This window comes from Callorhinus ursinus, unplaced genomic scaffold (assembly GCF_003265705.2).
Source record: "Callorhinus ursinus isolate GAN/ISIS: 27379988/994484 unplaced genomic scaffold, GSC_fseal_2.0 scaffold14, whole genome shotgun sequence".
Classification (NCBI taxonomy): Eukaryota; Metazoa; Chordata; class Mammalia; order Carnivora; family Otariidae; genus Callorhinus; species Callorhinus ursinus.
In genome coordinates this window covers 34926727-34942065 of record NW_027397076.1, presented here as the reverse complement: position 1 = coordinate 34942065, position 15339 = coordinate 34926727, and the positions used below count along the sequence as shown (strand labels likewise).

At 43.9% G+C, this 15339-nt stretch overlaps 1 protein-coding gene across 7 annotated transcripts in view; it reads left to right on the top strand.

Annotated features, from left to right (window-relative positions):
- MYRFL (myelin regulatory factor like) overlaps window positions 1–7777 on the top strand; it is a 113353-nt gene extending 105576 nt beyond the window's left edge. For 6 of the 7 annotated variants that reach the window (XM_073900669.1, XM_073900667.1, XM_073900664.1 and 3 more), the window contains 6 exons: window positions 1344–1406; window positions 2043–2130; window positions 4091–4165; window positions 6908–7028; window positions 7360–7434; window positions 7639–7777. In XM_073900669.1, the coding sequence (XP_073756770.1) occupies window positions 1344–1406; window positions 2043–2130; window positions 4091–4165; window positions 6908–7028; window positions 7360–7434; window positions 7639–7725 (509 nt within the window). In that variant the 3' untranslated portion in view covers window positions 7726–7777. The remainder of the gene's footprint in view (window positions 1–1343; window positions 1407–2042; window positions 2131–4090; window positions 4166–6907; window positions 7029–7359; window positions 7435–7638) is intronic. The other variant, XM_073900666.1, reaches the window with a different exon arrangement.
- Window positions 7778–15339: the final 7562 nt, after the last annotated feature.

Genomic DNA, 15339 nt, shown 5'->3' with positions numbered 1-15339 from the left:
TGTAGGAAGTACTAACCAGGGCAGATTTACTTAGGAGTGATGGCGCCCAAGTAACGTGCACTCTAGCGTTTGCTTTCCTGAAATTCCACACAGAAACTTAAATAGAAACTTGTTTTAGCTCTCACCCCTCTTTGCTTCCTATGCAAGCAGCACACCTTGTATTAACTTATGTCTCTTGTTAAATGAGGTTACTGTCTTTGTGTTTGGCCCCAAACTATGTTGAAAAATATAAACATTATTTAATGCAAATGAAGGAATACAATGAACAGTACATATACTTGAGGAAAAAAATCAGCAAATTAAAAAAGATTCAAAATTCTTTTTAAAGACTTGTTTAGTAACCCACTAAATGATTGCCTTCAACCATTCACTTTAAGAAGATGTTTTTTCCCCCCAAACCTTAACAACAATCCTCTGAATAGTTACCTTTCCAAAACTGCTTTTAAAATGCCTTTTTGGCTATGACAGGGCAAAACCACTCCCCCGCTTCCTTCTGCACAAGCCAGCTCCACTCCCTCCCCCTCCCCCACTCCCCCGCACCTCTCTTTTTTCCTGTGTGGATCACATTATGCTAGGAATTACAGAGGAATCAGAGAATTTTAATAGAGGTTCCCTATTCTGGAGTTGTTAAGAAAGGGCAAAATACATACAAGTTAAGTAATAAAACAGAGATGACATGCTTTTGATGTGGTGACAAATCACTAACTGATCACCACCTGGATGGTTCGGCAGTAATGCCGTGACATCAGAACGGAGTGGGCTGTGTGATCTGCAAGGGCCACTATAACAAAGTACCACAGACTGGGCAACTCCAACAACAAAATTTATTTTCTCATCGTTCCGGAGGCCGGAAGTCCAAAATCAGGGTGTTAGCAGGTCTGGTTTCTTCTGAGGCCTCCCTCCTGGACTCACAGATGGCCACCTCTGTGCTGTGTCCTTGCAAGGTCTTTCCTCTCTGCCCGTCCTTGGTGTCTCCAGTGTCCTAATCTCTTCTTAGAGGGAGGGACACCAGCCAGATTGGATTAGGGCCCAGAATAACAGCTTCATTTTAACTTAATTGCCTCTTGAGAGGCCCTATCTCCAAATACAGTCATATTCTGAGAGGTTAGGGCTTCAACGCAAGAGTTTGGGGAACACAGTTCAGCCCAAAACAGATGGCTTCTTGGAGGAAGGTGAGAACATACTAGATCCATAAGAAATGCGGTAGGCATTGGATGGGTCGAAAGGTAGGAGAGAGAAAGGGTGTGGAAACATTCAACTGACAGAGACAGAGGGGCACATACTGGGTTTCTTCTCATCCTGACCAAGATTTGAAGTTTGACAGACTTTTTTTTCCTCTTCAGAAGACAGAAGCTTGTCATTCCTGGCAAGAGATGCGCTAACCAGCCCTGACTGGGGGAGTGACTGTAAGTTTACATCTAAGTGACTATTCTTTGACTTCGGGGAGCTGGGCAGAGAAGCAACAGGCTGTAAAAGCATTACAGGAGTGAGGACCGGGGACAAAGGATGCAACCTGCCCTGAACACTCATGGGGATTACATTTTTATAATCGATGTCAGTCTAACCATTAAGGAGCCGTTAGAGACGGTCGCTCACTACTAGACAAGTGGAGGTTGATCTCCATGGATTTGAATAATTTTTTTGAACTTCCTACCTTCTTGGATTCTGACTGTACTTTTAGCTTGTTTTCTGTTTTCTAAGTTTTTTAAAGCTTTCTTTCTTGGCCAGATAGCATTTCACATTGCACCCTCCATTTTCAATAAATGTCAATTTAGTAGGACTTCCAGGGTCCAGAAATTTTTTTGGATGTTATGGGGCTGCCTACTGGAACGTGGACTTTTATGAGTTTTCTTAAAATTTACTGTAACAACAAAAACAAAAGCCTTCTCCCTTTCCCTCTCCCTCGTTTTCCATTTGAATGCGAACAGAACCGTATTTACCTAGGAAACCCTTCTTTCACTTTTGGTAATTTGGAGACATTGCTGAAGCACAGTACTCTCCTCTGCAGAAGAGTTTACTTTCTCTATTTCTTCTCAATTCAGGGATTGATACAACCATTAGTTCTATTCAAATCATGGAAATCCAGCAAGTAATAGATCATCGGTATTGTGGCAGAGGCCTCCAGTGCAGGTGGGTAAGCCTCCCCATTCTACCCCGATTGTTTCTGGAATTTACTCAGGGCTCTGGGTTTCTGAGGCTGGAATGAAAGCTAAAAGTACATGGTAAAAATCAATGTGTGCTTACATTGTTCCTTAAGTGAAAACACATTTGTTACATGGTAGATGAGGGAATCATAAAATGGTTGGTATTAGCAAATGTCAATAAACCATGGCTCCAATGATTCCAGCCTCCCGTTTTAATGGGTAAGTCCAAAGCAAAAAGCTTAGGGGGCAGCTCTGTGGCTGACTCTCTGGGGACACGTACCATAGGCACAGGGCTGCTGGTTAATTGTATCGACAAGAAAGACATTGTTACTGATGGCTCCAAGTAATGAATGAGCTGACATTTATACATTTTAATAACAAGGAATAGGATTATTTTAATTGCTAAATAATAAAGCTTGTCTTGGCTTTTTCAGTTAGGAGGGGAAAGATCCAGATATTGTAAAAGTTATCAGCAACCTCCATATCTATTATGCGCCATCAGGTAACGATGCCTTTAGAATCTAAGCACAGACTACAAGTAGCTTCAGCTGGCACAATATGCAAGTTGAAGGCATTAAAAATTGGGACTTATTTTTCTTTCTCCGATAAATATTTATGGGGTGACTGCTAAGTGAAAGGCAAGACCCTGTACTTTGAACTGATGTCTCAAATCCTTGGGATTCTCAGCCTGATTTCTTTTGCAACCTGATGTAACTTAGACTTCAAGTTGATGACCCTGAGCTTTAAAAATAAACTGTATGGTGCTTTATGACTTGTTTATGGCTTTGACATTCATTATCGCATGGAATTCTCCCCAAATCCCTGAGGCTGGTTGATCCCCACTCTGCCGTTAAGGAACCTGAGCTTCAGTGAGCTTAAACAAGTCGGAGACAGACATTAATTACTGTGCTAGGGTGACATAATGAAGTAGAGTGGGATGATTCGTTTCAAATTCCGGAACTTCAACAAGGTGTTTATTTCCCCTGAGTGTCCATTTCTCATCTCTGAGACGAGGCTACTGAGTTGGGTTGCCGTGAAGCATGCAGATGCCAGGAGGTACATGGTAGGAAGTGAATTCCATTTCTCTCAGCTTCTTCCCGTAGAACAAGGCTCTTCTGATCCCAATTGAGATCAATTCCTTTTACTTCTGCTTTATTATTTTTAACAACTTACTTTAGGATTGATTAAAGAGAATCTAAAGTGACGAGAGCTCTTCTTCCAATGTATCTGGTTTTAAGTTGTTTCTCCATATAATTCAAGGTGTGGCCAGGTCATAAGGATCTGTGTTAGATACACTCTGCTTTTCTGCTGGAGTGTTCATTACAGGAGGAATCCCAGGAAGCACCCCTTTGTCCCAGGTAGTTCCCTTCCAGGGAGCATGGGGGAGGAGTGTCTGTGGATGTACTTCTGTGCTATAGTTTTCTCCATCACAGAATGGGGTTTAGGACCATCATAATGTTAGTAGATTCAAGTTCTGAAAGTGTGTGGTATTTCCTGCTAATGTTGCCTAAAAGGGAGTGATTCAGGGTAGAGAAGCTGTTATTCATTATTTTCAGTCCTCCTTTCCAGAGGGATTGTTGGTTTGAGGTCTTTGCCTCATTGGTCTCCTGAAATCTGTGTCTCCTTAACGGGGACCAGAGTCGTTTCCTGTGCACTCGGTGTTATGCATTTGGCCTGGGATTTGGCTTTCCATCATTTTGTCTGTGTGTTCTAACACACCATAAATCTTTGTGGTGTAGTTTGTATATTAAGCCCTAAAAGAGATCACTTTGAAATTTGACAGGTACGTCTCTGAAAAACATAGAGCTCTACCGTGCTAAATTTGATTCTCTGTGTTTGCTATAGAATATTTCACAGCTTACCTAGTATATGATGAGTAACAAAAGCCTTTTGAAGCCTTTCCTGTGTATTTTGATTTGTGGTTTTACTTTTTTCCCCATAATCAGCGCTGGAAATTACAATTACAATATTCCTGTTAATAAGCACACACCTACCAATGTCAAATTCTCTCTGGAAATCAAGTAAGTGCATAACTGTAGAAAATAATTCTGCTCTGTCACTATCTGAATAGCAAGTCTGAACTTACCTCCCAATTTGATCAGTAAGTTGGAGGGTGGGAAGTTACCAGTCCGTGTCAACTGCTGCTGTTTGGGTTGAGAGGTGGGCCAGCTTGGGGGAGGAATCCTCAAAATGAAGGTTGGGGTCTTCCAGCCTCCCTAAGTGGAATGGAAAGACTGTGGGCTTCACACTCACACCTGTAAAATGGGAGTGCCCTTGGGTTTGATGCTCACAAGCTGCAGACTGCCCCTGTGTCCCTTCGAATTGGGGTGGAGGCAAGAGGAATAGCATAACCCCCTGGGCAGGGAGCTGCCCATTTTTGTGAGCTCCTGTCAGCAGTGCTAACGCAGGCACCACCCCCTTCCCCAGAGGAGTTCAAGGAGTCAGAGTTTAGAGTCGGGCAGACCAGGGTCCAGATTTTGTCGCTGCCACTTAACTAATTCTATAACCTTTTGGAGAAACCACTTATCCTCTCTGAGCTGTTTTTATCTATAAAATGAGTTTGAAATAATACCATAAGAAATAGAGCTGCTGTGGGAATCACTGTTAATAGTAGTGAAATTAGTAACTACCATTTGCTGAGCACAGAGCATATGCCAGACACTCTCCACCTTAATAGTGGGTCATATAATCCTCACAGTAACCCTCGAGTTTGGTTTTTCCTTTCTAGTTTATATTTCTCAGATGGGAACACTTAGGTTTGGAGAGGTCAAACACACTTGTCCCGAAAGCCACAGCTAGTAAGCCATGGAGCTGGGTTTCAAACTCAGCCCATCCTTTAAACCATCACTTTCCTGCCTTCCTGATGAAATGAGAGATGTAAGAATATTGCCCCTTCCTGGCACATAGTAGGTGCTTCATAAATGGTAGCTTTTATTATGACTACCTTTCCTTCAAAATCACAAAGCTCTAATTTAATCTATTCTTACCAACTATTTAAAATAATTACGGTACTTTAAGACTTTGACCCACTTCACTCAAATTATGCAGTGAGCTACTCACCAGGGAGATAGATGTTTTTGTGTGTGTGTGTGTCTCTCTAGATTGTCGTCTCTCCTTTTCTGCCCCCTCCACGTTTCCTCTCACCTTCCCTTTCCTCTGTCCTCCGCTCTCATCCTCTGCTTCCCCAGCTCTCTCCTTCCTCCTCCATCCATTTCCCACTGCTCTGCCCCGTCCTCTGTTTCACTCAGGCTTCAGACTCTTTCTCTCATCAACTTTGCTTCTACAGTGAGTTGATGACACTGGACCCAACTGCTTGCCTTGGAAAGTTTTGTTTCAAGCAGCAAATATTTTGTGACTCAGAACGCATCACATTTCACACAGAGCAAGAGCTAAATGAACTATCTTCTGCACTCCCTGAGTAGCCTGGAATAGCCTTTCGTCATTCATTCCTAGCTTCGATGGAAGGAAATAAGCCAAAATGGTGTATCTCCTGAAGTGGCAGAAGACCATCTTGAGCCACTGAATCAGGCTTTTTAGTTTAAGAACCATTTTCCTAATATGGGTGACTTAAAAATAACACACATACTCAACTGAGATTGTAGGTTGTCCCACTTGAGCAAAAAGATCACTTCCAAAGACAGATGGATCTCATCCTCTTGGTAATAATTAATGGGTTAACCTCCAGAGGAGAATCATTCTTTCTGGCAGGCCTTCCACTCTGATAGCTGTGACGGTAGGTAAATTCTAACAGGACTCAGCCCCACATCCCTTCCTGTTTGTTTACCTTGTTGCTTCGAACAGTATGTACTCAGATCAGGGGTTTGTAGAATCCGAAATCCTGGAAACTTCAAGTAGATGCAAATTCATTTGCCAGTGAAAAGAGAAGGGATATCTCCAAAACTGATTTTATTTATTTATTTATTTATTTATTTATTTATTTATTTGAGAGCACGAGCAGGGGGAGGAGCAGAGGGAGAGGGAGAGAGAGAATCTCAAGCAGTCTCCTTGCTGAGCATGGAGCTTGATCTCATGACCCTGAGACCATGACCTGAGCCGAAACCAAGAGTCAGATACTTAATTGCCCGAACCACCCAGGTGCCCCCAAAAGTTATTTTAAGATCTATGGTGATAAGAACTTCTGCTGCTGGGGTGATTTCAGTGATGAGATTAGGTCTTAGAGACTGTCATATGCTCCCTCAGGTTGTTTTGATGGGTTCAGGCTGCCGTAACAAAACCACCATAGCCTGAGTGCCTTAACAAACATTTACTTTCCCCCGTTCTGGGGGTTGGGAAGCCCCATATGGAGGCTCCGGCAGATTTGGTGTCTGGTGAGGGTCTGCCTCCTGTTTCATAGAAGGCCGGTCGCTGTGTCTACCTGGCAAAGGAGCAAGAGAGCTCTCTGAGGTCCTTTTGGAAGAGCAGTGATCGCACTCATGAGGGCTCCACGCTCAAGACCTAATCACTTCCCATAGGCTCTACCTCCGAACACATCACACTGGAGGTTAGGATTTTAGCGTATGAATTTGGGGGAGGGGAACACGAACATTGTCTATCACAGTAATCATCCGAGACTGAGTTTCTTTCTGTAATAAGGAGATGTGAACAGGCATATTGGCATTGATGAGCTTTGTGTAATAACATGCCTACATGTAACCAAATGGTGTCCCAGTTACGTTCCCACTGGTACCCCCTTTTATCAAGGTGTAGTTTAGCATAGCTGGTAACTGCTTTCCCTTTGCTCTTTCTTTCTTTGTCTTTCGAAGCACAACAGAGCCATTGATAGTCTTCCAGTGCAAATTCACCCTTGGAAATATATGTTTCCATGGCAAAAGGGGAGCCAAAGGGATACAAAGCCGCCAAGAAGTCTCCCAAGAGATGACACAGGTAATGGTTTCCAGCCCCTGGGCATTCCGTCCCCGTTCCTGAAGAAGTGTGTCTAGAATTGTGGCACAGCCTCTGTTCCCTACATGAGAGGGGAGCCATGAGCTGCCCGTCAGGGTTTCTCCTCGCTGGCTGACCTGAATCACAGGGCTTTGCTCAGCGTCTTCCAGGTGTCCTTCAGAGGCTGCAGACTGCTTTAGCAACTCCTCTCAAATGCTGTCGCCACAGATACCTTTCCTAGAGGAGTCAAAGAAATGCTTTCTCAGACTATAGTCTTTCCCACGGAGTGTAACATGTGGTTATGAAATGGATCTCTCTTTCATTCATTATTTAGGGCTATCAGCACATTTGGGGCCTCGCTGTGGCCCCATTCTTTGACAGCATGTACCATTTCCGTGTAGCTGCACCGGTAAGCTTGCTTGCTTTTCTTTTCTTTTTCTTTCTCTCTTTCTCTCTCTCTCTCTCTTTCTTTCTCTCTCTCTCTCTCTCTCTCTTTCTTTCTTCTTTTTTGCCTTTTTCTTTCCAGGGAGAAAGAAATTAAATCAATTAATCCATCAATTACTTTAACTAATTCTCACATTAATCATTCCTTTTTTCTTCTCTGTTCTGACAGGATTTAGCGGACTGTTCAACGGATCCTTATTTTGCAGGGATATTCTTTACAGATTACTTCTTTTACTTCTATCGCCACTGTGTCTAATTTATTCAAGTTTGGCTGAGGACTTTGCCAAAGAAAAATACTCAGAAATATGGTCAACAGAAACATAGCCTCTTGCAATTTCTTTCTTCTCTTTGAAAAAATTCACATTCATTGCCATAAGACTTCTTCAGGCTTTGGCTTCCAACAGTTTTGAGCCATTAATGAGGAGAATAAAGTGTTTGCTGCAACTTGAGATATGTGGTCTTTGATTTTACTGGGACTATGAAGAAAACATTTCTTGAAGAGACAGCACAGTTGGGCTTGAAAATACGGCTTCTGGTATTAAGGAGTCTTATGAGGTCAAAGAGGCAGGTCTAACTTTACTTTGTGCGATGTGTTTCTTACTGTAGCTTTTGAGAAAAATAAAAAGGCTCATTTCAGCCATGTCAACTTGGACCCACTAAGCAGACTCTTGAGATGTGTGATATGGTGTGTGTTAGGGGGATGGATGGGTGTTGTCTGATAGCTGAGCTCACATTTATGCAAACTATTGCTATGTGTTTGTGGGAAAGAAGGAGTGGGAGGGGGGAGAGAACTGTATACACTAGAGTACAGTCCGTAGCTTGCTAATGAATTGGATTTAAGAGAAAAAGTTGCAACTTTACCCTATAATGCTTGATGGACACTAAGTTTTCTGTTCTCTCTTGTGAAGCACTAACTTGTGACAAGTCTTTTAAGGGAACCCAGATAATGTAGGCCCAGAGAGTTACATTTACTCTTCCAGGTGTCATTGTTTTTGGTTTTTGTTTTGTTTTTCCTCCACATACGAGGGCTCCTCTTACAGGGCATTTGTAACCATCACCCTTGTTTACAGCTAAATTAGCTTTTGGATACTTCTCTCTAGCTTATGGGTACGTCTGTATGCGTTCCCCAACTCAGAGTGGCCAGAAATCCTCTAGCTGGAGACTATCAACCATGTCTTATATTTTCTGTATTCTGATGTTTTGACATTTGGGGATCTGGTCTCTAGTGGGACTCTACCTCCTAGGGTTAGACAATTCCTAGAGAGAGTAAACAACTTGCCCATGAGTGCTTTTCAAATAACAAACCAACCAGTCCAGAGTCCACACTGCAACCCACCTCCTGTGTCAGGCTCTCACACTCCACCTGCCCTAACCACATCAGGGACAGGTACCAGACAACTAGGCACAGCCCCTGTATCCCAGAGCCTGCTAAAATTATTCGAACAAGCCAATCCCCAGCCTGTTCACCCTGCCTCACCTGTTCCTTCCCATAGAAACCACAATAAAGGCCCTTGCCCATAGCTTCCTCAGCCTCCTGACTGACCCTGGTGCTTCCTTAGTGTGCCCCCCGCCCCAACATGTGGCATATCCCCTTCTCTTGGGAACTGTAACAAACTATCTTTCTATCTTTTCAATGGCAATCATTGGCCATTCCCATACCTCAAATTTTCTATTAATACACTGTATCTTAGGACATGGAGATTTGAGCCCGTCTAGCTCTAGTTCCAGGTGACAGGGCTGCTGAGTGGCTGGCCTTCCCCTATCTTACTGTTGGCCTGGGAGTCAGTTGGGAGATGAGAGTATTTGATGTTTTTTTCTTTACCTTAATTAACAGTGATGATCAGTAGTAGTAACACATCCTCCTCTTCCTTATTTTCAAATATTACTAAACCTGTGCCACGTGAATGGAAATTGTGAGACCCCACCTATTAAGAAAAGAAGAGATATGGTCTTTGCTCTCCCAGAAGGCATTTTGAAATGAACTCAATGATACAGAGGTAGTTTAGCCCAGTAGGACCCGACACTTTGGATCCCAACAGTCCATGCCTTGAGTTCAAATCCTGGCCTTATCTGTGTACCCTTGGGCAGGATAGTTAACTTCTCAAAGCCTCAACTTCCTCTTTTAAGGAAGAGGAGAGTGAGTATCTAGACAGGATTACATGAGTTAAATATGTCAAGCACAGATAGGCTGTAAATAAATATAAGCTATTATTGTTATAACTGCACATAACAGAATCATTATAAAGATTACAATGGGATTAGAAAGGGATTGAGTCACGGACCACTCACACGTACATCAAGGCACGTTTGTCGACTGTCAAAACCAAACTTCAGCTACAGCATACGCATATGTGTTACATAATGTTTGTATTTTTTCTGTATTTGGAAAATTGTTCCCCCTTTTACTAACTGCATAGCCTTTGTGGAAAATTAAATAACGTAGTTAATTCTTGGGAGGAGGATTTCAGGATTCCTGCAATTGCCTGGATTCAAATTCAGACTTGGTTGTCCTCAGTTGTCATACCAGTCTATCCAGCATGCCCTGCATCTAGAGCCTTCATTTTTCCATTCCATTTTTTAATAGGATCCCAGGTGTTTGGTGTGGGAGAGACTCCATTAATTTGGCTCTTCCGCTCGGAAAGGAATCTGGTCAGCAGCAGGATTACAGAGTTCCTTCCAGCACACAGACGCTGTGCTCTTATTCACGCACTTACGTTCCCGATAACATGGGGGCTTCAGATACTTAATGTAGCTCAGTAACATTGCCAAAAGAGGATTTCTCTCAAATAAGTACTGTTTTCAAATTAAATTCTATCACAAAACCAAAAGTCTTTTCCCCACCGCAACACAACACAACACAACACAACACAACACAACACAACACAACACAACACAACACAAAAGGATGTACTACAGGAGACGGTGTTGAAAGTCTTCAGAGAGGGAGGATTTAACACAGTGAGCAGACCTGTGGCAGTCTGTGGCATCCCGGGATTTGTTAAGCCTACTAGGCGAATAAACTCTGCTGGAAGATTCTCTTTGTATTTGAAGCACTTCTCCAGTTGTGAGATGTCCACTGTGGACCATGCTGCTTCAGGTCAAAAGATTTTTCCTTATGCCCGAGAATTGCCTGACTCTCTACTGGAATATCCCCAAATTTAAGTAATGTCTATAAATCTTTCTCCCCAAAGCTCATAACCTCACTCTAATCATGAGCAAAACCTCAGACAAATCCAAACAGAGTGACATTCTGTGAAATACCTGACCAATACTCCTTAAAATCCTCAAGGTTATCAAAAACAAGGGAAGTCTGGGAAACTGTCAAAGCCCTGAGGAGCTTAAAGAGGCATGAATTCGCTGTGTACCCTGGATGGGAGCCTGGCACCAAAAAGGGGTAGCAGATAAAAACCAAGGACATTTCAATAAAGTATGGACTTTCGTAAATGTATCAATGTTGGTTCATTTATTGTGAAAGATGTTAATAATAGGGGGAATGAGGTGTGGAGTTTATGGGAACTCTGTGTACTAGCCTCACAATTTTTCTATAAATCTAAATATCTAAAATTTAAAAAATTATTTTAAAAAAGTCAGAAAAGAAGTCTATATAAGAGCTGGGCTGAATCACATGCTGCCACCCTGCCATTTGTGATAACATAGGATAAGTTCAATCCTGAAAAACAGGTACAATTTAACCTCAGGCCACTTATATCTTAGTTACAGTATATGAAATACAGTAACTACTTTGCCAATTATTTGTCAGATTCTGCATATCAATTTAATTACCTGCCCCCAATGTCAGAAGATGCTATATAATATAAAATATAAACACTATAAAATATAACACAATCACATAATCTAAACAAGTAGAATTATGATAATTTTATGAGTTCTATTAAAGAAACTCTACAAGATTTTGAAAGTTCTATCAGATTTTTAGACAACCAAATCATAAAAATTCACTTAAAAATTTGCATGCATGAGTTCAACCCTGAGGCATTTAAAAGGAAAAAAAAATGTAGAGCTCTTAACCTACCTCTTTTCCCATTTTTATTTTTACTTCTTTTGCCTAAACAATTTTGGGATTTCAACTTTAGTGGCAGATTCCCAGCAACACATTATTAAAGATTTCCAACAGAAGAGCAAAAAAGCCATTCTGTTGGCAGTTTACAAAGCCCTTCCCAAACCTCCTCTGGCTGGATTCTCAAAACAACCTCGTGATGTTGGCCATGAGGGGACTTCCACTGCCCCATTCTGCAGATAAAGAAACTAAGGCACAAAGAGGTTAAGTAAGAACAAGAGATGAGCCAGGTTTTCTGGTGCTACATTTCATCCCTTTCCCCTATATGACCTATCTTCTTCAGTGTGGACACCACACAAGACTTAAGCCTGGGTGGCCCCAACACCGGGAATATATTTCTCACAGTGCTGGAGACTGGACGTCCAGCAGGCTCAGCATCTGGCAAGGGCTCCATCTTTGTGTTGCACACAGTTGCCTTCTCGCTGTGTCTCCGTGCAGGCAGGTGGAGAGAGAGAAAGAGGGAGGAATCAGGCTCTTTGGTGTCTCTTTTTCGAAGGGCACTAATCCCATCATGAGGGTTCTCTCCTCATGATGTCACCTAAACCTAATTACCTCCCAGATGCCCCATCTCCACAGACCTGGATACTGGGCCTTCAACATAGGAATTCCAAAGGAAGACGACTCAGTAGCATTACATCACTTACCCTTAGGAAATGTTTTCCTTTCTTCATGACTCTTTGGAGTTGCAAGAGATCACCAACTCAGATATGGACCCACCCAAAAGGCATTAACAGGCCAATGGCTCCGGTAAGTGATGTTTACACTCACCAGGTCTTGTAAACCGAGAGGATTTATTTGAGACCATTGAGTTGCGACCCCAGAGTTGAGAGAAGGCAGAGGGAGAGAGAGGAGGGGACTCTCCAGTGGCCACTCAGTTCCGTCCGTTGATATTGCACTGGGGCTGAAGGGCTCACTTAAGAAGGCTAACTACCAGCCGCAGGCCGAGGAACACTTGAGGAAAATCTTCACTCGGCAAAGCTAAAAGCATTTGGACTTTCATTTCTTCAAGGACACGTGTCATTGATTTTTGTGTCTGATTCTGAAGAGCCAGATGAGCTCTTAAGCAGTACCCGAGGATTCAGAACCTAGTGCATTTTTCATGGTGGTTGTCAGAAGCTTGCAGCATCGGGGACCCCCAATTTCCCCGCGGTGCTCCGCATCCAACCCCATCTTTCCTTGGCTGGGTTCCGTGAATGGGGAAAGTCTTCGTCACATAACTGGAGGGAAGGATGGGTGCCAGAGATCACAGTCTCAATCCTTCAATGTCTCCATGGCCCCACCCGCATATAAATGAGATCACATTTGAGAAAGACTCCCGATAACACGTCTTGGCCAGAACTGAGTTCTCAAGCCATTTTTGGCCGCACCAGTCTGACCTCCTGTTTAACTGCAGAGGAACTGGAAAAAGAACCGGAGTCAGAACCAGGAAACCCGGTTTGGGGCCTGACTCAATAATTGGCCTGTGGTGTCATCTCGGGTACTTCGCTCTCCCGGGTGCAGAATCAGACCCGGGATCGTCCTGCCACACAAGAGTCATTGAGAACACTGAAGGCCAAACTGACGTGACGTGGCAAGTCTCGTGAGGCGGCAGGTGCTGTGGGAACACCGCAAGATTACATTAAGAAGGGTCCTTGGGAAGACATTATTTTGAACAAGTAAATAAGCTGGAAATCCTTACTTCTTTTGATGAGCTTCAGTCCATTATGCTCAGGGGAAGTGACTTACCTTTCCATTCGCCATCTTCTTCACGTGGAAACCATGTTGCCTAGCACACAGTAGATGCTCAATTAACATTTATGAAGTGAAAGGTGGGTAAATAAAAAATTTCCTCATATTTGCCAGGGTATATGGCAAGATGGCACAGTAAGCCAGATTTGAATTGTTCTCTCTTTCACTGTGGTTTTTTTTTTTTATTGTTATGATTTGGAATAATAGGATGTTATTACTCTTCTCCAAACACCGTTAAGTCACTTCTAAATGACTTCCAACAGAAACGAGGAAATCACACAGCCCATTGCGTGTTAGAAGATTTCAGACCCTGATAGTCAGCTACTGCCTATTATTCGTCATTTATATTTATACCGCTGAATTTTTTTTCATAAAGCACAACTGCAGAAGAATCTAAATTAATTGCAGATTAATTATAAAGCACTTAGTGAATGTTTCATATTAGATCCAAACATGGAGCATTACGACAGCAATTAGGCTGCTGTGGTTTTCCCCCTGAAGTGAGTCGTAAGACCTCAGGCCTGTCATCCTATACGATTACCGAAAAACATTTCCCTCTAGTGTGGATATTCTTGGCTCTCAAGAGCAGTCCCTGGAATGATCTGCAGTAGAGAAGCTACTCAGGATTATGTTAAGAAGCAAAAGCCTTCATTACTTCACAAGGGGCCCGCTGACCTCTGGGAAGACACTCCACTGTAGATCATCTTTCACACATTGGGCCCCGAGCGCTGGTAACAGTTGGCTCACTCTCGCTCTTTCACTGAGACTTTGGGGGAGGACTTCCTGTGTGCCAGACTCCAGGGAACGAGAGGAGCAGGGCATCATTCCGGACCCTCCTGAGGCATCCCCCATCCGGTGCACCAGCCAGGCGGCCGCCCAGTTAGCCACGAGAAGCCCGACAACACGAGAAGCGCTCTAACTGGCATCAAAGTTGTGCTGGGAGTGGACAGGGCAGGGGTGCTAAGGCCGCCTCTCAGGTACATGGGCCGGAGGATGGAAGGGGAGGCTTCCAGCAGGGAAGAGACATCTGAGCTATCTGGCTCTGAAAGAATGGAGTATGGTTTTGGGTTTTGTCTGTTGTTTCTTTTTTAAACAGAAATTAAAAAAAAAAGGTAGAGGTTACATATGAATCAATTCTTGATAAGAAAGAATCTGATTTTAAGTGCACCAGGAACTGCCAAGAGAATAATTACCACCCCCACCCACCTGAGCCAGCCCTTCTGCTAGCTTTGCTCACAGGAGAGGGACTCCTGTTTCTGAAGACACCCCTTCTTTTCCTCAGCTCCGAGAGCCAGCCATCTGTCCCAGGAGATTCAAGGGAACTGTGGGAAAAGCACAACACGTTGGGTGGGGCTTGGGGTGACTCAGGGAACTGGCAGTGAGCTTGTGGGTGGGGAGGCTGCGCCTCAGGACCGTGACTGACTCATCCACAGGGAGCGTGCTCTCCGTGCTCGGGGCGCCATCAGTATTTGTGCCGCGGCCGAGGCCCGGCTCTCGGTAGCATCTGCCTACAAGGCTTATGGTCACTCTGCCCATTTTAAAGTAAAGAGTTTTTCCTGCCTCAAGAAAATTTACTTCTCATTTTGATACCTCAGGTGCTCATGGTGGGAAGAGCTGGACTCTTAAAAGTCCTCCCCGTATGACTTGCCCCTTCTTTCGGCAGCAGTACCCCCTGATTTTCTCCTGGCAAACTGTCTTGCTCCAGTCCTCAATCTCTATGAAGCGGGTGAGGCTGACACCCTCCCTCAGGCCAGGGAAGAACACGTGACCCCGGCCCGGCTGAATCGAATGCTGCATTCATTCCTTTGGCAACAGCACTTGGGCTGGGGGTTAACTGTATGACCCGATTCAGGCTCATCAGGACCATCCCTGGGCGTTTGACTGGAACTGGAGGCGAAGAGGTAGTCCCCGAGGGAGTCATTACGCCGGCGGCGGTGGGTCTGAGCCGCCGGGGGCCAGCTGGCCGTCAGGGAGGCTTGCCTGCCTGAGAACGAGGCTCGCACGAGGGAAGTGGAGCTGAGCGACAACCAGGGCACATTTCGGACGGGTCGAGCCCGGCTCAGC